This window comes from Lagopus muta, chromosome 8 (genome assembly GCF_023343835.1).
Source record: "Lagopus muta isolate bLagMut1 chromosome 8, bLagMut1 primary, whole genome shotgun sequence".
Classification (NCBI taxonomy): Eukaryota; Metazoa; Chordata; class Aves; order Galliformes; family Phasianidae; genus Lagopus; species Lagopus muta.
The window spans coordinates 7,249,081-7,275,305 of NC_064440.1; the positions used below are offsets into that span (position 1 = coordinate 7,249,081).

A 26,225-nucleotide genomic window follows, 5' to 3' on the forward strand; every position below is an offset into this window, starting at 1 on the left:
GGGGAGCACATGGCCAGGGAACTGTCTGAGGAGTCCTCGCAGCAGCCCACAGGGCTGGGATATCAATCAGGGCCCTGGAGAACACCATGTCCCATGGCAGGACCCTGGGGCAGGCAGGGTGTTCTGGCAGGAATGGGGATTTTACTTCATTTAAACTTTCTGGAGAGTTTCCTTCATTTTCCTGGCTGATAGTGCTGGTTTCTTTACTCTTTTTTTTAAAGCATTTCAGGAAGGAGGTCCATCCCAAGTGCTGAGGTGCAGCTCCAACACAGCAGGTACCACCAGCTCCATTGCAGTCTGTACAAGAGGTATTTACCCACAGCTTTAATAATCTCCAGCATATTCCAGTAATCACTCAGTTATTTAACTGTGCCCTAGAGGTGCTGAAATCTTTAAAGAGCTCTTTGCAGGGCTAATGTGGAGACTTGCATTGGCAGCTAACAGCCAGTATGAGCGGCACTACACAGCTCTGATCCCAAAGAGGATTACTCACAGAGGAGGATTAGCAGCAGCCAAGGGGTGGAGGGGAATGGCAGCACTAGAGGATGACAGCTGGCATCTCATGGAAGCCCACCCTACTGATCCAAGGTGCTTCTAAGATAACTTGCAATGATGAACGGTGTGTTGATTGAGTTGTTACAACTCCTGAGCCCTGGGGTAAGTTCATGCTACCATTAGATTGCACCTGGTTGGAGCAGGAGGTTAATCAGCAGCACCTGTCCTCTCTAGGAATAGGTAAATTAGAATGTGTAGAAGTTCATTTAAAAACAATGCCAGAAAATTATTGATCTTATTTCTCTCCCTTTGGCAGCTTTTTACCCACACTGCTTATTTTGTTATCTTAGCAAGGAAAATATTTCTGTGTTGGCTTAAAATTGCTCTTGTGGCTCACGTAACTCAGCCACTGGGAAGCATAAAATCAAGCAAAAAAACTTTACACAAAGTTTCCACAGGAGCTTAGAAACATCATAGCTCCAACTGAACGAGGTGTGAGTTCAGTCTTCTGAACCATGGTTTGGATTGAAAAGGACATTTAAGATCACCTGGTTCCAACCCCCTGCTATGTGCAGGGATACCTCCCTCTAGACCATACCCATTAAAGCTTTACTCCTGTCTGTGTATGAAAGAGGGGAAAGCAAGCACTGCTCAGCCCGCTGTGCTTGCTAAATGTGTTTTTTATTGCTCAAAATCCAATAAATCCGATAAGGTGAAGGAGGTTAATGTAAATGGGGTGTGTGGGCGGGCAGCCAGGCCCAGTGCAGTGCCTGGAGGTGACCGTGTCTGCCCCAGGAGCTGGGTATGTGGGGACTCCTTCTCTCCATGGTTGGCTTCCATTGGAGATGACTTTGAGTCTAAATTGCAGCCTGCAAAATGAAGCTTTACTTTGGAGAGATTAAATCTGAGATGGTTGTAAGGAGTTTTCCTTCTGAGAAAATCCAATCTTCTGACAGTAAGCCCCACTTGAAGGAGCTCAGGCTGACAGCTGGAGTCAGATGAGGGCTACAGGTGTGGCTCAGAGGCCTCACAGCCGTTTGGGGCTTTTGTACCCCTGGCAGCAGCAAGCTCCCAGCTTGCCCATCTCTCTGCCCTTGCAGGGACAGAATTCCAGGTGTAATACCCACAGCTCTGGGCAGATGCTTAGCTGGGACAAATGCCTACACAGGTGCTCATTGAGCTGCCCAAAGCACAACCGAAAACGTCAAGCAAATCTTCTCTGTTGTGATTTTGTTTCTGCCTCCTTGCAGGGGATGCTGTGTGCCGTATCACGGTCCTCTGGCTGTGATTGCAGCTCGGGGCTGCACCTGTGGAGGAGCATTTGGTGGCTGCCGGGGAAAGCTTCCAATCTGCACCCCAACCAACCCCACAAAAAGTTAGTCGGGCAGAAGCACAGCCGGAGCTGCAATGATTGCGGAGGGGGGGGAGAGCGTGGAACCGCTGCAGTGCCTCCCAAAGCCCTGAGGCTGCTGGAATCCCATGTGCGCCGGCGATGGCAGTCACGCCGCTGCTCGCGCCTCTCTGCGCGCTGACGCTCGCGTGCCGCTGCCGGCAGCTGCAGTCAGCCCGAGGGAAGCGGCGGCACCGGAGGGAGCGCTGTGAAGGAACTTTTGGCCGCGAGCCGACTCCGGGCAGCAGAGCGGAGGGCTGAGCTCTGCCAGCAGCTGCACGCTCCGCCAGGGCGAGGCGGCGGCTCGCGGCGGCTCGCGGCGATCCCAACCCGACTCAGCCCGGAACAGCCTCGGGACGCGGAGCGGCAGCCCGGCACCATGAACCAGACGGCGACGGTGTCCCACCACCAGGTGCAGTGCCATTCCTCCAGAGCCGCTAAGGTAAGGCCCGACCGGGAGGGGTGGAGGGCTCAGGGCGAGGAGAAAGTTCTCCCCGCTCTGCGGTTGGGCGGCTGAGGGGCAGCGGCTGCTCCATCTCTATCTCCTGTCCGCGCGCGAAGTTTGCCCGAAGGAGCTGAGGGCTGCAGCCTTCCCAGCAGCGGTGCTCGGGGTAAAGGTTGTTGTTTAAGGGTCCTGATGGGGGTGGAGTGGCCTTACGCGGACAGAACGGACCGAGTGGACCAAGTTGTCACCGGGATAGTGGGCAGGATGGTCTCTCCTCTCTGCCTCTTGCCCCGTGCCCGGCATCCTGCCTTGCGTCGATCGGAAGGTGCTTCTGAGCCTCCGTGCCGCTCTCTGTAACGTGAAATGAAATCCCTAAACAGATTTGTATTCACTGAAAACCGTCGCTGTAGAGTTAAGTGCTTTGTTAGTTTTTATTTTCTGGAAATAGCCTGATAACACAGCGACCCTGCATTTGATGATCGATTTCTAGCTGTAAAAATGTAACATAGAGAAACCTTGTGTTTTTAATTTTGTTTCCATAAAATGATGTGAAAGGCTGAGAAGTTTCCCCAAAGCTCTGGGGGGCTGCATGGTTTCAGGGCGCTGGTCCTGTCATGCTGTTGGAGCAAGCAGGCTGTCAGCAGAGCATTATCCAGTTGGGAGCAGATATTGTGAGGAAAGAAGGGATTAGAGGTGTAAAGCTGCTGTTGGCACCGTTGTTTCCATATAGGCTGTTTGGCAGTCCATGGCATATGATTAGTAATGAAGGATGCTGTAGGCTTGTGGAAGGAGTGGGATTGAACTGTGGTTCTAATGACCTCTTGGTAACACATAATCTTATCCATCATACCATAAACAGCCAGTTATTTCATGCTGAAATGTGCAAGGTCATTGGGAGTGATGAATTGCTGTTGCCCTGGCCCACTTCAAAGACTCAACGTATTTAATGTTACATTGCTTCATCCTCTGTGGATCTGTCCCTGGAAGTATGGGGACCCATGTGAAGTGGTCGTGCTCTGGGCAGCATTCCTCTCCTATGCTTGCTGCGGCCAATGCTAATTTTTCACTGGCAGTAACATTAAATTCACTTGACAGGACTTCTAAGGCAAAGCAACAACAAACAGCAACAGTGAATATCAATATACCATTAAGAAAAAGAACAACAACAAAAAACGCAACTCAGACAAGTCAATAGTCTTCAAAAAGGGAGAACATGAATCAGAGCCTCTGAGACACGAGTCCATTTTACAACCAGCACGGTAATATTGATACCATTAGAAAACCATCTCATTTTTCTGCTCTTAATTCAATGTGTCAGGTGTAAAATGTGCTTGATAAATAGTTTCAAGTGCTTTCATGCTAAGTAGGTAGCTATTGCCGGAGAAAGTCTGTATGATGAGTAGGAGCTGCCCCATGGTAATGAGGGCATCACGTTGGAAATTATTTCTAAACTATGTTATTAGTGACCAGACAGATAGAAATTACATATTAATTGTATCTTGCCAAAAAGCAGCACTGATTCCAGAAATTATGAAAATGAAAGAAAAAAAGGTTACATAAAAACTTCACACCTACTGGAATGAGATTTTTTTTCCCCTTTTTTTTTATGATTTATGTTTCTCTCCAAACAGAAACAAATGGCATCTCAGCTCCTGTGTGTTATGATTAATGTAACTTCATTTCACAGTATTTGTTGGAACTTTTGAGCCATCCCACAAAAGCAGTGGGGTACTTGCCCAGGATGTGGGCACATGTAGACGCTCTTCTCTCATCTGTGCTGACTGAGGGGAGCTGCTTCTGCATCCCAGAGCCCAGGGATGGGCTGTGCTGCATCCAGAGTAGTTGTAGTCATACACCGATGAGCTGACAAAGGAAATCCAATGTAACCCAGGGCAAAAAAGCAGCTCAAAGATGCAAAATCTCCTAAAGCTGCCTCTTACCTCTGAGCCTTTTTGCAGCAGAAAGGACCTCATCTCTTACCACCTGGCTGGCACTACTGTGAGTAGTGATCCTTCACTCTGAGAGCTGTAACAAAAACTGTTAGGGTCTGGATGCAAACACTAAACACCCGCCTCACTGCTGTATGGCTGCAGTCTAGAGTCCCCTAGGCAATGAACATGGCTTTATTCTGTATGCTCTCAGTTCCCTGTATCAATGCCGTGAGCAGTTTAGGAGCATCACGCTGCTGCTGAGCACACTGATATTGTACAGATGGCCAAATGGTTGATTGATTGCTTTTTGCCACAGAGGAAATGTCGGTTAAAGGATAGTTTGCCTTGTTGGAGGGAAAAAAAGAAAGAAGTAACCAAAACCGGGAAAGAATTCTTAGCATTAAAAACTCTTTCAAATCAATCATTTGCACAGAAATTATGGGTATGGCGGAAGAGAAATACTTCTGCCTTGCTTTTAACGCAGTCAGGGCTATGATTTGCACTTAACAACAAGAACAAGAAGAGTTAAGTAGATATTTCTGTGGTTTTCCCCATCTCAAATAGTAAAACATTCTCTACCAGCTCATGGCTCTCTGCCTTTATCCACCTCATATCGATCTGGCTGCGAGCTGGATCATGGCAGGAGTTACTAATTGGCATCTCAGAAGCACGTAATTACTGTGTAATATAATACGTATGTTATACCCTTTTACTCTCCCTTCTTTGCCTTCCTTTCACTTTTATTTATTCATTAGCTTTTAGATTGTAAACTATAAAAGGCAAATGCAGATTTGCCCTTAGCAGAAATTCTGCAGCAGCATTCAGCAGCATCTGGGGGACGTTATCAGGAAATTTACATTTTGGATATGTCATAGTCATGTTTTAACAGTAATGAATGAACAGTGCTGTACTGACACTTTCCCTATTGATAGTTAGCACTTATTTAAAAGAGAGTAGCATTTCAGTAATGCTTTTCATGTTGAGATGTCAGGAAACTTCGTGTCTGTATGACCACAGGGTGTGTATGAAAGAGACAGTGCATGTGTGGGAATGGTTCAGGTCTATCAGCTTTTTGGGAAATAAATCCCCCAAAACGAGAACAGTTTGAAATCCGTTACATCAAAACGGAGTCACTAACAGATAATCTCAGCAAACATACGATTATACATTATCCAGGATAATGTATAACAAAGGGCACAAGGGATATTGTTGGGATGGAAGTTGATGGCAGCTTAATAATATATAAGAAAGCGATACTTTAAAAAGTAATGGACGAGAACATCGCCGTGCCAGGTGGTACCAGCTTGTGCCCAGCTGCTGGGAGCGTCTGTCTCAAAATCCAGCTGCAGAAGAAAGTAAATATTTCTGTTTTTGTAAGCGTTAGGTGTGTGCCCTTGTGATTATCTTGTTCCTCAGAATCTCCCTGGAAGTATGTAGCAAGCAGTTAGGGGACACCAATGGTGGAACTTGATAAAGGTGCTCCAGGCACCTTTATGAGTCCTGTTCCATTAAAACATCTTGGGCTCCTCTGCATCCATATCCAGTGAACTGGTTTTGACTGAATTTGAGTTGAGAGGAGGCACTGGTGTGTTTTAATTGTATTTTGCCAGCTGCAGACCTGCTGACAGGTTGTTTGTTGGCTGTTCCTTGCATGTATCAATGGTTAATAGACTTTTCAAAACATTTTACTTTTAATTTCCTTCTCCTTTTGTAAAAACTTAAAACCAGTTAGAGAAGAGCTGTTTGGTACTCACATATATTGAAGTATTTATGTATACTGATTCTGTGCTGTAGATTTTATGCGTGTATTATATAGTCACACACATGCATGCCATGGTATTCTAATACATATGCAATTTTGAGCTTCTAACTTAACGACAATGCTGGGACTTGAGTGAAGGCACTCATTCTAAAAGTAATATACACAAAAGCACATGAATGCTACAATAAATTGTATTTAATAATAGGTCAGCACTTTCATGGGTTGTAATCATATAATAATTTTCCTACCATAAATCATTACCTTAGAAATACAGCATTAAGTTTGATTCTCTCAAGAGCCACTTAAGATATGGTGTCCTTTCAGGAAAGTGTCATCTATCATTCACAGCCCCAAATCACAGGGAAATTCAGCTTTCTTATTCTTTAGTCCAAAACTGTTCTACTATAAACATGTGAAGATAATTCTGCACTTACCTTGTTCAGTATTTTGTTCTTAAATTGAGCATGATATGATTTGCATGTTGTCTTCCAACTAAATATGTTTGTAGTAACAGAAACTGAAATAATAAGTTTGCTGGGGAAGTGATGTTCATAGTCATACAGCTTTTTCCGCATACAAAAGTTATCTTGGTATTCTTGGCCCAAATGTAGCTACCTGTGTAGTAGTGGTTTAACACTGTGAGAGGCAGTGGCGATATCAACATTAAGTTCTTATTATCTTCAAAATAATAAATTGTTTTAAAGTTCTTCTGTAATGTTTTAGTTGATGTAGCTTATAAAAATTACTATTCCAGTAATAACAGTATGCCCATTGCTTCTTGTGAAAGCTGAGCTGCCTTTGTGTGTAAATGATGTCAGATACAGTAACTCAGTGACATTTCCGCTCATGTATTTCTACATATTTTTATGTTAACAAGATTGCAGATAAATGAAAATGAAGGCTGTTTGGTTAACAGGAACATGCATTGCTCCTGTGATTTACAGCAGTAGACGTGGAGGTGCCTAATAGCTTGCTAAGCATGGACAAATTGGTGCTATTATATTAAAGGATAGGGTTTAGGTTACTTTATTTTCCTGCAGCTTCAGAATTTGATATCATGTGCTGTACGATTCCACAACCAAAGCCTGTTAAGCTGAAGGGAAAGTCTCTATGTCAGATGTCACTGCTGGGGGCTGAGTCCCCCTGTGCTGGGGGAAATGGCGACAGGTGACCTGACCCCTTGGTGTGCCCTGCACATCCAAAGCACAAAGAAGCTTTGTTTAAATGTTGTTGGTTTATCAACCTTATTTATGCACTAAGACCTGTGGTTTCAGCAATATAAGGCAAGCATCAGTCCCCCAGCTAATTTTTCTCTGGGCCTTAGAGATGAACAGCAGGTTTATATTCTGAAATAAACTTTCTTCTTTTGTGAAATCAATTGCTTAGGCAGGAGAATCCCTGACTTCCCAATTAAGCTATATATCTAAAAGAAATCACTTATTTTCTTCCCTTAAGAGCACTGAACACTTAACTCAGCTTGAAGGCCACATCTGTCTGTCAGTGCAGGATTAATGCCACAAACATTTCTCTTCACATTTGCTGTGGAGGTGACCTGCAGAAGTGAGCATCGCTTTAAAAAATAGCTTTTACAGATCCTTGAGTGAGAACCAAGCCCTACCACTGATTTTCCTGACTTTCATTTTTTTTAAAATATATATATATGTGTGTGTGTGTGTGTGTGTGTGTGTGTGTGTGTGTGTATACATACATTTATGTAGCTAAAGGATGGGGTTTGGGCAGGGGCTGGGGAATAGCAGAGAAGAGATACACTAAAGCCCCCCCAGCATGAGCTGCTGAGCAGCAGGACAAGCAGTGTATCAAATCTCTGTCCTAACCTTGCTTCTCCACAAGGGTGGAAGGAAATGGCAGAGCATCATCTCCTACTGGGACATATTGGTTTCTGCTGCTTGCAAGGATCCTTTTTCCCCTCTCCTGCTAATCTGAACCCATAAAAGCATCTTAGCAGCACTGCAGCAATTGATTAAAAGTTTTCCTGCTGCAATTTATGCATATGTCAATAATCACTTAGTTGACCTTTTCGGTACAGGACTCAGTGTCTAATGGGTGAAGCTGAAAACTGGGACTTGGGGCAGACTCATGTACTGTGTTACCGCTGATGGTAGGAGCGTTCAGCCAGGAAGAGATTAAGCTCCTATTCATTTGAGTTTTCCCATGGAATTAAAGCAAACTGCCATTTAACTGTTTCCCTTCTGGAGATGGAGGGAAGCTTTCTGCAAATATTTGTAGGTTGTTTGCATAAGAGAGATGCAAGCATCATGCTGGATGAGGCTCTGAGCACCTGATTGAGCTGCAGGTGTCCCTGCTCATTGCAGGGGAGTTGGAACAGATGGCTTTTAAGGGTCTCTTCCAACTCCAGCAATTCCAAGAGAATGACTGTGGCCTTAGACAGGTCAGGCTGGAAGAGTCAGACTGTGGCTTTGTCCCTGTGCTGCTCTCTAGAGCTATGGGTGGAGGGGAAGGAAGAAAAATGGAAAGGATGACAAGGGCTACAAAAATACTGAGTCAGTTGTAACAAGAAGAGGAAGGAAAGTGAATGGAAGCACTCGAAAGACCGTGGAGGTGTGCTTGCTGATGGCATGTGTCTGACTCCTGCTTGAGCTGTCTTCATCACACAAGTGTTAGACTCAGTTTGCTCTTTGCTTTCAACTTGGAGACAACAGGACTGTCCACACAGTAAATATTTCTCCCTGATTTTTCAGACAAAGGTATCTGACTTCTGGAGGTCACTATAATCAAGGATTTATCTGTTAAAGCCCAAAGAGATGGTACTGATGACTCTTTTTTCCCCATGATAACTTTTGAGCTGTGAATTCTTCACGCTTGTCTTCAGAAAGATTTCAGTTTGCATTCACAAGCACCTTTTTTTTGTATAGGTTTGGTCTGGAGTTTGAAAAATCTCAGCTTTAAAATTCAACAGCTGTAATGTGTTTTCTTGGAGCGTTAATGTCTCTGAAACTCGATTATGCAAATATTTGCAGAGGGCAAACAAAAGCTCAGTGAAAACAAATCCATAAAATAATTAAGGAAATACTGGTGTTTTTCTGTTTTTATAGTATTTGATCCTCTCTAAACGTTTCCCGACTTCTGCATCTGAAATGAGGTCACATTTACTGAAGAAGTCCATCAAGCAGCTAATGCCTTTTTCAGATACAAACACTTTGGCAATATTTCATAATTCTGAAAACCTTGCCAGCATGCTGTAATGACACTAAGCACTGTTCAAGACTCTTAAGAAATGATGAAAATCATTTTTAGATAGTTGTTTCATTTAGGTTCCTTGGTTATCAGTGTGCTGCTGTGATTTTCAACACCCAGTGGTTGGTGGTCATACTGGGGAAGGTACACATCTCATTAATTATAACCAAGCTGCATTGATTTCTCTATTTCGGTAATGATCTTGGAACTGTAGGTGAAGAATTTCACCCAGAGGTGCCAAATCAGGGCACGGGGCAGTTTGGGCCTGCTTTGTGCTGTTTGATGGTTTTGGAAGTCCTTGACTTGGCCGTGTGTACCTGGAACACCTCAAATTGTTGTACGAGACTGGAGTTGCGTGAAGTAAATGTGTCTGCAGTTGCAGGCAAAGTGTTCAGAATAAGCATTCTGTGTCAGACTGTTTGCTGAAGTAACTCTGCTGATGCTGCAAGAGAGCTAGGCCAATCAAGAATTTGGGTCACCCTACCTAAGAAGATTCCTGTAATTAAAACCGCTTTTATGGAACATATCAACCTTTGTATTTGGACTATTTGATAAGGCTTTTAAGTTTCAAGTAATCTATCTCCTTTTCCCCTGAAAAATATATTTTTTTAATCTCCAAAGCTATAATGATTGAAAATGATTTAGTATCAAATTCTGATACAGAAAAAAGTCCTCACTGCAGGATTTTCAAAGGCAGACTCCTCAGGTTGAGAAAGATTGACAAAAATGCATTTTTTCTGTATGTATGTCACCCTCTAAGTACTCTGAGTTCAAAATAAAGCTGGCATGGGTTACATCCGATAGAAACAAAAATGAGTTTGAGTGAAAAAATCACTTGAGTCTCAAGATTTTTATGTTTCTTTTTTAAACTGTAATCAAAGAAAGTGCTGTATGCTCCCATTTGATGAATGTTGCCCATACTGCAGAAAAAAATGCATTGCAAGGCTTTGGAAAATTGCCCTCAACTGATACAGAGATTTTTGGACAGAATTTTATTTTTAAGCTGCAGTATTATGGAAAACACTGACAGTTCTCTATCATTGCTCCTGCTCAGCTCAATTATTTTTTGGAAAGTGGTGCAATGTGCTCATTGTTTTCTACTATTTATTGTATCTTGTTTCTGTGGATAAAATAGGCATGTGTATCTGTAACCTGGCGGATCAGTTCTCAATAATACCGAAGTTTAGAGCGATGGAGGGAAATTAGTAGCATTACAGTTTAGCACAAATTTTAGTTTCTTTTTAATGTCTTCTTCTAGTGACTGCCTGTGTGACCACATTCACACAACTTGCATTTACATTTTAACATTTTAAAATGATGTGTAGAATAGCTATCAGTATAGCTCGTAGTATGTGATAATGTGAGAATTCTCCAGGGTAGTGCTGTGAATGTTTGATAGTCTCATAATGTCACAACTTAAATTATTGAATAGCTACAATCCTGCTGCAAGAAGTGCAGTGTAAATTAACAGATGTAAAAGAAAACATGCTCCAAATGAAGTAGCTGAGTAAATATGTCTTTTAAGGGTTTGATATAGTAGCTAAGTTTCTGTAAACAAGCGATAAAATATCTTAGAGGAGATATCCCAGAAAAGTTACATATTGGAACATTGAAAGATAAATGCAAACTGTAAATAAAGGGATGGGAAAGGCTGGCTGTTACTTGAATGTAGTGTGTAAATTCTCTTGGCTTCATGTCTAATGAAGTTACTACTGAACAGTAATGAACATCCCCTCTGACATGGAGAGCTGTGTTGCATATGGTGGTCATTACAAGATGGATACAAGCTACTTCTTCCATCGAAGACTTCTAATGGAAATGTTTCTGTTGATGTTTGGTAACAGTAAAATGTTGAGATGCTGTAGGTCATTAATCAATTATAAGCACTCAATGCATTAGGGAGTGAGTGCTTTATGAGTGAGGCCAGTCCTGCAAGGTGTTGTCACTGTACAGCAAGCACACTGCTTTCTTTTTTCTTCATTGTTGTCTCCAATATTTGAGTTTCCAAGAAAATATCCGGAGTGGGGCTGATTGTCCTCTACCTCTGGCCTAAAGCTGTCAAATATATGTTTGTAAGCCAAAAGATTTGTGGAAGCATCAAAGTTCTTGTCTGCCAGCTAGTGGTTAAATGCCATTGTTAATGGCTGGGAGCTTTCAAAGTGTAACTAAAGTATGGCCATGTCAAAAAATGAACCCTTATTTACTTCACAGAGTAGAGAAATGTGACAATTCAAATTACTAGCAATGGCAGGCAGCAGGGTTGTCGATAAGATCCAGTCCCAGGATCTTGCTTTACTTTGTGCTAACTTTTCTCTATTGTATTTTTCATTCAACTTCCAGCTGAGGACTCTCATGTAGATCAAAAGGTAGTGGTAATGAGCTGAGCTGATGAAACTTTCAAAAGAAAAGGGTAGGAAAAAGATAAAACAGCGCAACTGCTTTCAGTAAGGGGTTTCACTTGAAAATATTAAATTTTGGTTTCTTGGTGTTTTCTCAGTATGACGTTTGAAAATACACTGCAAATTTCCAAGAAAATGAAGATAGTAAGATGTACTGAAACCATACTATTAACTCTTCTAAATTAATTACTTTTTAACATAACTAATTCACTTTTTATGAGTTATAGAGAACACTGATGGCTATGAAAGCTGTATAATAGACTGGCTTTATATGGTTAATAACCTAATCCCAAAGTCAAATGGTCAAATCTCATACTCTTCGGAAGTATCCTTGCATGTGGTTCCCTGACTCAAGTCCTGCAACATTTAGAATTTTCCTTAGGTGACAATTAACGTTTCCGCAGAACACCTTAAGAAATAGTCAAGTTCTTGCCATGTGCCAACAGCATGAACAGTTAGGAGCAATTAATTCTCTTTCACAGTGGGCATCAAGGCAAAGAAATTGATGTCTCGCTGAAGGCAGCAAAGGAGCTAGTGCTAAAGATGAGAAGACTTTGAGGATTTCTATTTCATTTCAGTGCAATTGAAATACAACAGCTGATATAGAATATTTAGGAGGTAAGGCACTGACAACATTTTGTTTAAACCCTAAGGAAAAGCAGTATCAGAAGATAGAAACTCCACAAAATGAAGGATAGACTCATGTCACCCCTTCCTTCCCTACTGAATGACAGCTCTCTAGTCATCAGAGACTCATCAGCTGTCTCATCTGGGTGGAGAGCATTTTATTCCTTAGCAGAATTCCTCATTTGTACTAATTATCTGCTTTGTGTATAAATAATCACTTTGAGCCCTTATGCTGTATGTCTGACTTAACAGGCTCTTTGCTCACGATAAGGGAAGAAGTATTGCACATCTTTGTGATCAGGTCAAACCCCCATCTTGTTCATTTTTAAGGCCAGTATCAAAAGTCTCTTTTTTTTTTTTTTTAAGATAACAGAGTAACTGGACAAGTGAGTTCTGCATTCCCATATTAAAATACATTTATGCAGTTTAAGTGAGGTAACTGTCTCTAAAATAAATCATACCTGAACTGGACAGGCCAGTGGTGGGAAAAATATATCACCCTTCTCCTCAAAACTTGAATGGCTTTCAAAACTTCACCTAGAATTGAGTGTGTTGCCAAATTTTCAGGTGAGCCATGGGTCAGCTTTAAGCTCTCAGGCAAAGCGTAGAATAGTGCTCATGCATTTTTTCCCCAGTTCTCATTACCCAAATTATTACCAGCTGAGTCCCTTTTTTTATCTGGTGCAGCAAAAGTGCAGCTTTTTTTTGTACAAGTAAAGGAAGAATTGCTTGTAGCTGGGTTTCCTCCAGCTCGTGTGTCTCAGTGAGAACTCTGCTGGGCTGTGGTGGGTGGGCAGTGCTTGTGCATGGGAGAAGTCAAAACAAATGTCTTTTGGGGTTACTTACTTTTCATTACTACTATGTGAAACTTGCATATAAGCATTATGCTTTAAAATTACCACTTCTCCTCTAGTTTCCTATATGAATTTATTTCTGGTCTTCATCAATAGTGGTTTTGGCAATCCAAATGAATTTTGTGAATCAGATTATTTCACGTAATGTTCCTAGGTAACTTCAATGGATTTTTCAAAAACAATATCCTAATGAATAATGTTTAGCATTTTTTGAGCAAAATATTATCTTTTTTTTTTTTTTTTTTAGTGTTTCAGCCAGGTTTTTTTTATTATTTGCATTAACCTCTTCTGAAGAGAGAATATGATCAGAAATAAGGAGGAAGGAAGGAAGTTCTATATATAAAGTATAATAGTGGAGGGGGTGGGGAGCAAAGGAGAGATTAAAAAGGTAAGCAAGAAATCAAATGAAAATCTTCCCTATCCAACCACATTTGATTGATTTGCTTGTCTTCCAGTGACAAATGCCACAGAGTTGGAAAATCTGTCTGGCGAGGTCTCCACTGGAAGAGTTTGAATTATGTTTATTAATAATGTAGTTTTATATTTAGTGTCGACTTAAAAAGATTTTGCACTTCTTCCCCTGAAGGCAAGATATGATCCAAGTTGCATGATGAAATGAAAAGTATTGTTGAGTATAATCAACGTGCGCCATGCAATCTTATTAGGCGACTTTTGGGCCTATTGGATACATCATCTCTCTGCAGAATACTGAACGTGCTGGAGGAATACAAAACTTCTGTAATGCATGCTATAGTAGCATGCTGTTAAAATATGGGTCTTTAAGCTCATTAGCATAACACAAAACAGTGAGTGAATTTATGGTTTTGTGTGTGACAACTCCCACTGATTTCTTCTCCTTAATCACATTTAACTAGGTGGCTCTTGGGTGATGATGATCAGTAATTTGACAGGTGGGACAGTCTTAATGTTCTCTGGGTGAGGTCTGCTCTGGAGGTTGCCCAGGGCTGGAAGTTAAGGTCTTCTGTGGCTAAACCTAAAGTGGTGCTCATGTGGGCAGGGAACAATAGAGCTGATGGCCCTCTGCAGGACTACTGGCTTCTGAGGAGGAAAAGGCTGGCATGAAGGCTGGGGTGGTGATGGGACAGGGCTGGAGGTACAAACTGTGGGAAGGGGAACCACTGGACTTGAATGCCATGTCATGTATTGTTAAACTGGAAGTTTGCAAAAGCCTTTCTAAAATGGATGCTTATATTAAAAAATAGAAGTTGCTATTCTGATGAGCTGTTTTGAAAAACAGAAGAGAAATTCATTAGGGGAAAAATGAAGGAGATCTTGCCCTTTTTTATATTAATATTTCAGTTAAATATTTATAAATAGAAGCTTCTAAGTTGTACTTTGAAGCCAGATTGTTTCATAGATATGTGTTACAACAGCCAAACATTTTAACATCCTAAATCCTTTAAATAGGTCTGACAGTTCATAAGCAAAATAAAGTTTGTACATCAGATCTGTCTTTGACATGCAGCAAGCATTTCCTTGATAATTTGGGTTATTTAAACTTTCTACAATGCAAATTCTAGAATGCAGTCTCACAGAAGGCTAAATTAGCTTGAAAAACAGAGGTCATATCAAAGCTGGCATAGAGCTGTAGCTTGCTGTTTTCAGCTTTTTGTTGTTGCTAAATAAAAAATCTGCAGAAATGAAAAGTCCTTCAGCTCAGGAATGCTTACAGTAGAAACTGATTTGAGAATTCTTTCAGTTGTGGCAATAATAGATGCTTTTCCTTCCTTTTCTCTCCTTCCCTTTCTTCCTTCCTAGGTTGTTGGCTGGGGTATGAAGCAGCCATAGCTATTGCAAGTGAAAAGTCAGGGAGTTCATCTGTGGTACGACTTCCTTCTCTGATAGAGCGCTTGCAAAAAATATATATATTAAAAAAAAAAAATAAAAAGATCCAAGCTTTTACACTGTGTATGAGGATGTACTATTCCACTGGGTTCTACTATGCCTGTTCTCCACAGATCAAGATTTGAAAAAATGCTGGGCTAGCTTATCTCAGAGGCCATAAAGTCCAAAGAGTAAGCACTATCTCCCATGGAGATTTATTTAGATTTAAAGATATTTAAAAGGTGTGAGAAGAGTTCAACATAGATTTTTATGAAGAATTGTTTCAGAGTTCTTGTATGTTTTACATTGGGTCTTTTAGAACTGTAAGTTTTCTATTTTTGTCTAAAATTGAAATGGGTCTTTACATAGAAGTTGTTAATATAGATTAATGTATGTGAAAATCAAATGGTAGAGAATTTGTCTTGAATTTAAAGTGCATCTCATGATCCAGTTGAAAGGTTCGATATTGCATCCTTTGATATGATCATCAAGCTGATACAAACCAAGGGTAGAATGCGTAGCATTTGCTTCAGTAGCAATCCCACATTACTTCTCACTGCTAAGATTCAGAGTAGTGTGACACCAAAAACTAATGCTTCTCTGACTTGACTTAAGGGCAGGACTTGACTTAAAATGGGATGTAAATTGAGATATACTAAGAAAAGCACAGGGGATAAAAACATCATGTGTTTTGAGCATGGGTTATTCTGATAACTGTTCAAAGTAGGAGTTGTCTGTATACTTTACATTTTTGAAGACTTAGAGATTTAAAGGCTGTAAATATTTCATTTTTTGCTCTAAAATGAGCAAGAAATCTCAAAGCTGGTTGTGTAACTCAGACATGACAGCCTGTTCTTCTGACTTAATGCCGTGGGGCATGAGGAGACATCGTAAAATCACAGAATCATAGAATGGCGTGGATTGAAAAGGACCACAATGATCATCTAGTTTCAACCCCCTTGCTATATGCAGGGTCACCAACCACCAGACCAGGCTGCCCAGAGCCACATCCAGTCTGGCCTTGAATGCCTCTTAAAAGTAAATACTCCTTCTTTTTCCATCTTCCTCATCTATTTGTTTGTTGGGTGAAAGTGGCAGCAGAAGACTTACAAGCTTTTCAAGTGGACCAGAAGAGTGTTGCAGTCAAAAACCACTCTGAAGCTTTAATACTGCCAGGTATCTTCTAAAGGCAAGGCACTGCTCATGAATAGTCACCTCATTTCTTTAGATTCACTCCCATGACAGTCCTGAGGATATTTTTAGTTAGTTTTTCACTGGAAACTGGAGACTTCAGAAACTAGAAGCAGTATTTTGTATTCCTCTGATGAAAATGGCGTAATTTTTCAGCTTCTGATCAGTATTTAACATTGGTATTAGATTGAGTCTATTTTTCCCCCTCATCTGGCTTCTTAAGATGGCATGAGCAGTCTGTGGCATGAGCAAGTGCTGATGTTCCTTCCAGCTGTATCTGCTTGAGCCCATCCAGCCCCTTGTGCAACCCTGCCTTGTCTCTGCCTGGCACATGTACAGGAAATGAATTGGGTTGGTTTTTTTTGTTTGTTTGTTTATGTTTTTGTTTTTTTTTTGAGAAACAAATGATGTTCAAAAGAAGTTGAGCATCTGTGCACTGTGTTCTCTTCTGTAAAGGGGAAAAGTCATGTAAGTTAGTGTTGGAAAAGAAGGAATTGCCTACACTGTGTAGCTCTGCATTAGTATGTGCATTACAATTCAGATAGTTGGAATATTTCATCAGAAATAGCAAAAATTTTCAACAGCAACAGGATTTGTACAGAAGCAGATAATGCAGGCACGGCTGTAAGGGGCATATTGGGCAGTACTCAGCAGCTGTCCAGGGAGGCAAAACTGAAGGTGAGTTTTTCAAGCAGATTAATAATGGCATATATATAATCTTTAATAAGCCTTTAATTACAAAGATGCCTAATTTTGCCTACTGCGAAGCTGTGCTCTGGAATATCTGGAAGTCATGCTTATGCATGAGCAGCAGAGACAGGCAAATAGGATGAGCTGCATGCAGACGGAGACTTCAGCACAAAAATCCCTCCAACAATGGAATACTTGCAAATAATGTATTACCTCTCCACGAGGAATTTGTGGTGGAATTAGCAACCAGGTCACCAAACTGAGTTTTTGTCCCAAGCTGGCCTGCTGCTTTAGAAGAGATGTGTGGCTTGTGCCTTTGCCACCCCTGTGCTGCTCTGCAGAAGGCTGTCATTAGTGATTACAACTTTCATGTCTTTAATTACTGAGATGCTTTAATTCAATCTGATACAAAATGAATTTAAGGCTCTATGGATTCTTATTCCAGCTTTTTTTTTTTTTTTTTTTGTTAGCAGTTTCATAACAGAGAGTGAGATCTAGTTTACTCGAACCTTCCAGAAGTTGGCAACTGTCAGGGGGTTTGGGCTCATTTTTGACCAAGACAATTTGTCTTTATGGGAAACCACATGGAAATTTGAGGTTCTGGAGGAGTTTGCTATTAGTAATTTATTTCATGTGAGAAAGGAAAGCCCAGGATATAAATTTTTTCAGGTTACTGCTATTTTTTAGCCAAAGTCAGTAATTGCTTCTGCTTACAAGGGCCCTCCTAAATAGCTGTATCTACATGCTAAACAGCAAAGAAAATAGATGCAGAGAGGGAAATGATTTATGAAGATTGTAAGTGGATTGATGGTGAGGCCAGTAGTACCTCTGGACTGCACACACTACTTTTTCTCTTCTATCTCATCCAGTCCAAAGCTTTCACAGGCCTGCCTGTACTTCTGCTTAGATGGGTGCAAGCAGTGCTGATGTTTATTATATGTAAATGGACATAAAAACAGGGAAGAAATGGCCCCTAACCCTGAGCAGATCATCATAAAAGACAAGAGGGACAGGACATGAGTATCCAGTGTCATTTGTGACTATGACACATCTAGTGTCATAGTTTGGGGTTTCTGAAGTATCCCTTTGGTTGGCAAAGTGCCTATAGGAGCTCCATGTCCTGTTGGGTCATCAGCTGGGCGCCAACCTTGGGACCTCAAAGTGCAAAAAATGACCTTACATATGTTTAACTACTTTGTTCTCTCCGTGAATGTCCTATTAATGCAGAAGGAGGTGTTTGCAAGAAAACGGTTGTCACACAGTCATGTCATTCTCATAAAGGTTTAAGGAGCGATACAGTCTTTCAAGGTAGCTTTGTTGATGCTCACCTGGAACTGTCTGGCTAGGGAGATGGCAATAATTTATGTTCAGGATTGTAACGCATATAAACAAAAAGATTTTCCTAAATGCAGTTAAATGGCATCATCATGTAGGCTCACTAATGCGAAATAACAATCTGATTATCTTCCTTTTGTCTTGCAGCATTCATATTGATCTAACACAAAAGCAGGGGCCAGATAAAGAGCAGCAATGAGTTAAGTATAACTCATCCTTTTAGTTAAGCATTTCAAGAACGAAAGAAGTGCTTATCTGGAGTCAGAGCTGCAACTGTCTGTAAATTGCTTAAAGTAATGCCCTTGGTGCATTAGAAGCATGCATTTAATTTTGCTTAAAATATGGATGCTTAGCTTTGAAATGCAAAGAATGTTTCACAGCATAGAAATGATTATAGAACAGCACAACTAAAGATACTGACAATCATTATTTTGTTGTGCCCAACAATGATATTATGCTTTACACCCCTATTTCACCTGCCAGACAAAAGGGAGATGGTTGGGCTTGCTGGAAAATGCCAAGAAATCGATGTACAAATTAGTAAGGGTATTTTCCTTTAAAGGTCTTGCTTCAGGGGGGAAATCTAAGCTCCCTAGTGTACTTGAGAAGACTGAGAAATCAAAATTACTCATTGAGTGAGAGACTACTCAGAGGCAGTTAGAATACATTCGAAAAAAAGGGATTTTGCATGAACTCTTGCCATTCCTTTGGAGCTTGTGGGAAGAACTATTCAGCTCCTACCTGGAGTCTTGATTCTTCTGAGGTCCAGGCAGGTTGCTTTTCCTTAGTAAATGAGTGTTGAGGAAGGAAACACCTACAATTTCATTTTGCAGGGCTGAAACCCGTTTTTGTAAATGATGCGCCATGCTGGGTGTACTTCAGATGTGATGATCATTCCTGGTGGTGACTCCCTGTGATGAGAGGCAGAGGGGTTTCTCTCTGCTGAGCCCCACATTGCTTCTTGAACTGATCTGACTCTTTGGGCTCCCAGTTTGCCCCAGTCAAGCCATTTTCTTGCTTGCTGCATATTTCCAGGGTGACCAAAGTTGAAGGCCAAAGACAGGTATTATGTAAAGGAATGCTTTCAGGGAATCCTTTCATAACTGTGCACCACCAGAACCTGCTGTTTAATAACTAATCTGGTTTATCCATTTACGACATGGTTATTCCCTGCATCTATATATCAGTGCCACATCAAGGTTGATGCAACACTCTCTAAAACTAGAACCTAAGCAAACTGGCTTGTGCTGTGCCTTTGTGTCACTGTCAGCACAAGCAGCAGGAAAAGCAGGAGAGTGAAAAATGTGCTCTGTGAACCTCCTGAGGTGAGATGAAGTGGGAAAAGAGGTGCCAGTCCTCAGGTGTAGATTTCTGCAGGGATCAGATGACAGCCTGTCACTACCATGTATTATAAATTGGTCCTGTGTATAAGTTAGCTGCAGTTTTCATTAACTCCTGGCAAAAGTGTAATGTATAGCTTACCTTAATGATACCAATTAAGTAATACTTTTTTTTTTTTCTCAGCAGAAATTGGTGTTTTCATTGTTTTCATGCCATCATGGAGGAACAGTATGCAACATTACATATATGTCCATTTTCACTCTTTAACTTTGCTTTGATAGCACACCAGAACCTGCTAGGAAAGGAAATATAAATCTGTGCAGCAACATATAGTTAACTAGGATTTTTGAATATGTAAACTATAAATCTAGGTGGGAACAGGGAGTTCATTAGCTGCTTAAAAGTTGTTTTCATGAGACATTTAATAGACGCTAACCATAGATGTTATCAGCAGATTGCACTCACTGCATATCAGTGAGATTTAGGAAGGCTGAATAGAAGGAGTGTGTCTTTGGTTGACAAGGGCAGTGCTGCAGTGGAAGGGAAAGATGCAGTGTATGAAGAACTGCTGCTTACACAGCAGAGGGGACGATATTGCCAGCTAATGTAACCCAGAGCCTTTTCACAAAGGATGTCTGGTTTCTTGGCAGGTTGGCTGGTTGTTGTACTTTACAAGGCCTTTTCCATACAGCCATCTGTTCCTGACTGGGATGAATCAGCTTTGGCGGTGCTAGGAGGTAGACCTGCCTTGCTGATCTGTGGCCGCTGTTTGTATACTCCAAGAAGGGATGAATAAAATACCCTAGCTTGATTCTGCAGCCTTCGTTATGATGTCTCTCTGAATCGCCTTTTCAAAACCAAATACTCAAGATTATATTGAATTGTCTTTTTGTAGCATCATGTACTTTCTGCTTGGAGGCTCATCCAGTCCTGTGTCCAGTAGGAAGCAGTCTTTCATGTTTGGTTTAATGATGTTTGAATCTGGTTAGTCTGGTCAGGCTGCACAGAGGTCCTTGGGAGTGTAAATACCCACTTTTGGCTGCACTGACAGCAATGTAGAGACCTCTGCAGCCCTTCCTTCTCTGGCTTGGCATCAGTCAGCTGATGCTTTAGCCCACATGCCTCATCCAGTGTCCAATTTCCTCTCCTGCCATGTCAGTGGCGGATACGTGCAGTGAAAATCAGAGACAAAGGAGTATTTCAGAACAGTTTACTAAGAGATAAAAAATTTGGTGCTTTCTTCCAAATAAAAGGAAACTGTTCAATATCTCTGAACCAAAATGTTTAATTTCATATCATTTGTGCAGTAATCCATGCCCTCCAAGACACATTAAGGCATCATGAAATGTTTAATTGTGATGCCTCCAGCAGACCTGTCAAAGAGGCTGGCTTCCTAGACTGTGATGCAAGGAAAAATAGGTGAAGACAGAGAGTTTTAAAATATTTTTAGAAGGCTGTTATCCTCTGAAGCTTCAAGGGATTGTAAACTGTAGCAGTAGCTACTGAAAACTTTTTTTATGTAGAAAATGTCAGAAAAACATCACAGAATGTGCTATCTGTGCCTTTTTCTTACTGTGTGGATCCATAGTGTATGTGCAAGTGTTAAAAAGGAATATTTTACCCCCCAAATTGGCAGCAAAGCATCAAGCATTTTCAGCAGGAAATGTGAATTGATTTTGATGTGAAATGTGTTGGCAAGTAGAGATAATCAGAAGATATCATATATTCACTCAGTATCATACTGTGTGTAATTCTTTTGTAAATAATTTCATATATAACTATTCATATATAACTGCTTCCACACATTTTTTTGACATTATCTGTTGCAGCTGTAATTTCTGATCTGTGATGTCTGTTCTGTTACCCTATGTTTTGTTATTGCTCAGTCTTGTTTGATTGTTTTAAAAATTCTCTGGAATAGTTTATTCCCAAATCCATACCATTCCAGGTTTTGCACAGTTTATTGAATCCTCAGATAACATTAAATGTAAAATTACAAAGATGTGTGATTTTTTTTGTACAAACATTGGCAGTCATTGTGCCCAGCAGTGTAGATATAGATCCTTTGTATGGCAGCATGTGACAACACCAGGGACATAAAAGCATAAGATGATGGCACTGGAAGAACATGCAAACGGCATTTGGGCACAATGCTCAGTGGAGAGCACAGCCTGTTGTACAGGTGAGCACTCATAAAAGCATTCACTAGATGGAAGCTGAGGTACTAAAGAAACAGTCAAGAAAAATCTGCATTATTTATTTCCACAGTGTCATCCTTTAAAAGCACTTTAGGATCATTCGTAAACACTCTTGTCAGCACACTGTCTTTTCAGAAACAGAAGATCAAAGACATGCTACCTGGGAGAGCCTTTGGAGAATGGAAGTGCATATAACTATTGCCTAAATGGGTTGCACAGTCTTCTCTAGGCCCTGTGATAGGACTGAGGCATTTATTTTTATTTGCAAATAGTTTTGCTTCAAAATCCCTGAGCCCCAGAGTTCACTATGTGATGTTGCTCAGCATGCGTCCATACAGAGATCTCAGAGACCCTCCAAAGGGAGCACAGCTGTGCTGTCAGCCCCAAATTGTCTTGCTTAGATAAACAGAGCAAGAGTGGGAGTCTGTGCCCTAGGAGTCCCTCCTGCCTTTTTCAGTTACCGAGTAGCTGCAAACATTTTGTCAGAAATACGTGGAAACAAACTTGCAGCTTTTCACCCTTCCATATCTGCTGGGGCCATGGAATGTTCCCTCTGGATCTGGCAGTCAGGTTTGAAGAGTAATCAAACACCTCTTGCGGTTTGTTGTGTTGGTGGTCAAGATTTCTTGGCACGTGTATAAAGTCCCTCACCTTGCTCTGGTGCTACCAGTGTGTGAGGGTGTATTCAGGGCTCTGTTGCTGAGCTGCTTCCATGACTTCCCATATTCCTTTTCATCTGCTTTGTACTAACATTTATTTTCTTACTTTAAAAAGGAGTAGACTGGGTGATGTATTCCTAGCATGCTTTTAGATTTTTTGTGTCTGTCACTTTAAATAGAAAGGAAGTGAAGAGGGTGAATTTCTGGGAGAAGTTGGATGTAAATGTTTATTATGAGCAATCGTGAAATTCTACACTTCTCGCTTATGGTGTGTTTATTTATTTATTTATTTATTTTAAATTTTCCAAATTGCAGAAATGATGTTGAAGAAACAATTACTTGTTTGGAGTTTCAGAAATCCAAAATGTGATTTACACTCTATTGAAAACCAATGGGATAAAGTTTAAAGCACTGTTGTGCCTTTGGAAATCCCCAGGATGTGGGTTTCCAAGGATGCCAGGGCATCCAAGGGTGCTTCAGCATGGTTTTATGTTTTCTGATATGGACAAGGTCTCAGGAGAGAATGCTTTAAATCATGGATAGTTATGCATGTCAATTGAAGCTCTCTTTTAACTAAAGTGCCAAAGTGATTCCAAGAAAATAATAGAGTAGCTGATAACTTAATTTGACCTACTTTTAGGTGCCTGAATTTCCCACTAGAATCTATGGAATTTGGTGCTACTGTGAATCTGGGAAAATGTTTGTGACACAATTGCATAACTGGAACATCCAGATTTGTAAATATGAGAGTGCACTGCTTTCCGTGCATTGCCTTGTTTGTGAAATATGAGAAAAAAGCTTTGAAATAATGAGAGTAGTGAATGCTTTATTTCATTAATAATTTTGTGAAAAAATAATTATCTTCTGATAATTTAATTTGATGATTAGTGTATTTCTGAAAATAAACTGAAGTCAAACATTTATGAAAAGAAAACTGAAAAGAAACACTTGCCTCTTTTGCATACGTGCATACATATTATATATACACATATATACATATATATATGTATATAAGCACTGAATATATGTATTGAATATATATAATTATATATTGAATATATATAATTTTTAGGGGGGATATTAAAAAAAAAAAAAGACATTTTTGTGGCTCAAGATGGGGAAAAAACTATCTCCTTCAGCGCTGTTCAGACTGCTTAGAACAAGAATGGTTCAGTACATAGATGATATCTGAGAGCACTTGAGTTTGTTGGCTTTTGTTATACAGAAATCTAAAGCTTTACCACAAAACAAGAAAAGAAGACAGACTTTCTAAAGATGTTGGAAAAAAACATAACTTTTTTCCCTCCACCAAAGACCCCCTTGCCAGTCTCTGACAGCACTAACTCAACAGTGCACTGTAATTTTTGTAGAGATGACCCCGCAAGGATTTCATTTCCCCAGGTTTTCCAATAACCTCTGCTTATGGGTTGAATGTGCTTTTCTTTCATGTAATAGAAATGTCTAGAAGACCAACTTATGATATTTTCTACAGTTGACTGAACTAAATGCTGTGTTCTCCTTCTGAAAAGAAGCAATTGAAATTAATTGAATACAGGGTTGTTTACAGACCATGGAAGTTAAATTGTGGAGAAGTCTCTGTCCTCTTATAGGCGAACACATTTTCATTTACAAAGGAAGTCATGTCGGTAATAAATTATAATTTTCTGTAGTTGGAACTTTGTTTTCCAATTGCACTACCTATCATGCTTACAAAATTGAACATTAGATGGGATGCAAAGGTATTAAACATGTATAACTTTTAAAAGATGTGGTAAGTAGGAATTGTGCATTAGTGTAACAAGCTAAAGAACTATGGCTATCGTTACCCATTCAGCCAATGTTTTGGGAAGTACTTCTCATGTACAACCTTTTTTTCTTACTTTTTTTTCATTTTAGGTACATTAGTTTAGTCATATCTAGATTGCTGTTATCTTCCTACATGTAAGAAATAATTTTTTTAGTCTTCTTGGAACAGAAATAGCATCCAGCAAGCAGGTGAAAAAAGCTAGAAAACGCCAACTTCTCTTGCTGTCAATCGCGGCCCCTGAGTTCAGACAAGAGTTTATTTGTTAACCAGATGCAAATAAGGCTCATTGGATTTCATCTTTCCCTCTGTGGATGTTTGGCCTTGAATTCCACCTCTGACGTTCATAATTTTTTAAATATGGGAAATCAATGTTTTTTATGGTTTTCCTGGGATTTTGTTTTCTGTGGCCTGGGAGACAGCCATTCTGTCAGAACTTCTAAATCCATTGGATAGAAAGCAGTGAACTTGAGATAACAAGCTCTTGCAAATTTAAGAACTCATGACCAAGTAGAAAACAGAGAAGCTGCTAATGCCCCCAGAGAGAGAAAAATGTCAGCGTGAGCTCAGCCCTCATTAAATGATGCTGAGGAAGAAATATTTTTTGACTGTTTAACTGTGAAGGAGAATATGATACTTCTTTTCTCTTACATACAGCAATGAGACCATACTGAAAAAGACACTGAAAACAAGTTTCTGTTGCTAACTGCTGCCTCATTAGAGTGGAAATGGTGTAGTATCCATCCCCGGAGGTGTTCAAGAACCATGGATATGTGGCACTGAGGGACATGGTGTGTGACTATGATGAGATGGGTTAAAGTTGGACTAGATGATCTTTGAGGTCTTTATAACCTTCATGATTCTGTGATTATCTATAAAAATGCCAGTTTTTCATGGCAGCTCTTTTGAGCTGGTTGTAGCCGTGGGTACTCGTGGCAAACATCTGATATCCAGAGTATTGCATGTCGGTGTGTTGTCTTGCCATTCCCTGGTTGAGACAGACAACATGAGAATCTTAGCTCTGGTCAAACTAAAATTTATTTCAAGATGATATGTGGATATTTTAGCATAAATTATCTGATTAATTAATGCTTAGATCATCCACTTAACTTATATGTTGGTAAATGGCCATTTCCACCTCACAATGTGGAAATTTTGATTTAGTGAGATATTTGTAAAGGTAAAGTAGGGTTTTGTAATGAATAGGAATGATGTCAGGAGTCATCATGAATAGCTGCACTTTAAATCAGAGGAGAAAAAATGAACTATTATATACTTCTTTATGAAAGCTCTGTGACATGTTTCATCATTATTTAACATAAAGAGTTTTTCTCTGTTAGGTTGAAAAGTACTCGGGGTGATGTTGGCAGCAAGGGCATATATTCTTTATTTGCTTTATTTTATGTAGGTTGAATAAAAAAGTAGGGTTTTTTCTAATAAAAGTGTTTTTTGTATATTGACAAAATTATGGAAATTGTACAAACAGATTCAGAGTTGTTAGACATTTAAATGCAATACCACATTGTAATTTGTACTACTGTGCAGTGTTTTTTAAAGAAATAATAGTTCTGAAATTTTACTGAACAACTTAGTTTAAATACAAATTTAAAACTTTCTTCTTTCATTACATTGAGTAATTGAATATGAAATAACTTATTTTCACTGAACTGCTCTGTGAGTTATCAGTAATTTCTACTTGGAAATTTAGAGGGATGCCCTGATTAACTTATACAGAAATACTCTAAAAGGTGGAAAAAATAACATCACTCTCTTATTCTGTACTGTGAACAAATATGACAGATGAGGGTCAAAACAATTAGCCTAAGACTGGCAAAGCAAGCATGCTAAATTTGGTTAGTTTGCTCAGGTTAATTTTCAATGGAGAATACATGATTTTACTTAAGTCATTACAGAGTCTTGATGGCCATAGATTTTAGTTCAGATCCAGTGATAAAAATAAAATCAATGGCTGAAACTTCAGTGGTGTTGCACTAAGATTTGTTCCATTATTGAGATTTTACTTTAATGTTCCATCTCTTACAT

General features: G+C 40.1%; 1 protein-coding gene across 1 annotated transcript in view; it reads left to right on the forward strand.

Moving 5' to 3' along the window:
• The first annotated feature begins 1,958 nt into the window (after positions 1 to 1,958).
• The window catches only part of DPP10 (dipeptidyl peptidase like 10), a 355,631-nt gene continuing 331,364 nt past the window's right edge, over positions 1,959 to 26,225 (forward strand). The window contains exon 1 of the mRNA XM_048952390.1: positions 1,959 to 2,327. Coding sequence (XP_048808347.1) covers positions 2,265 to 2,327 — 63 coding nt within the window. The 5' untranslated portion in view covers positions 1,959 to 2,264. The remainder of the gene's footprint in view (positions 2,328 to 26,225) is intronic.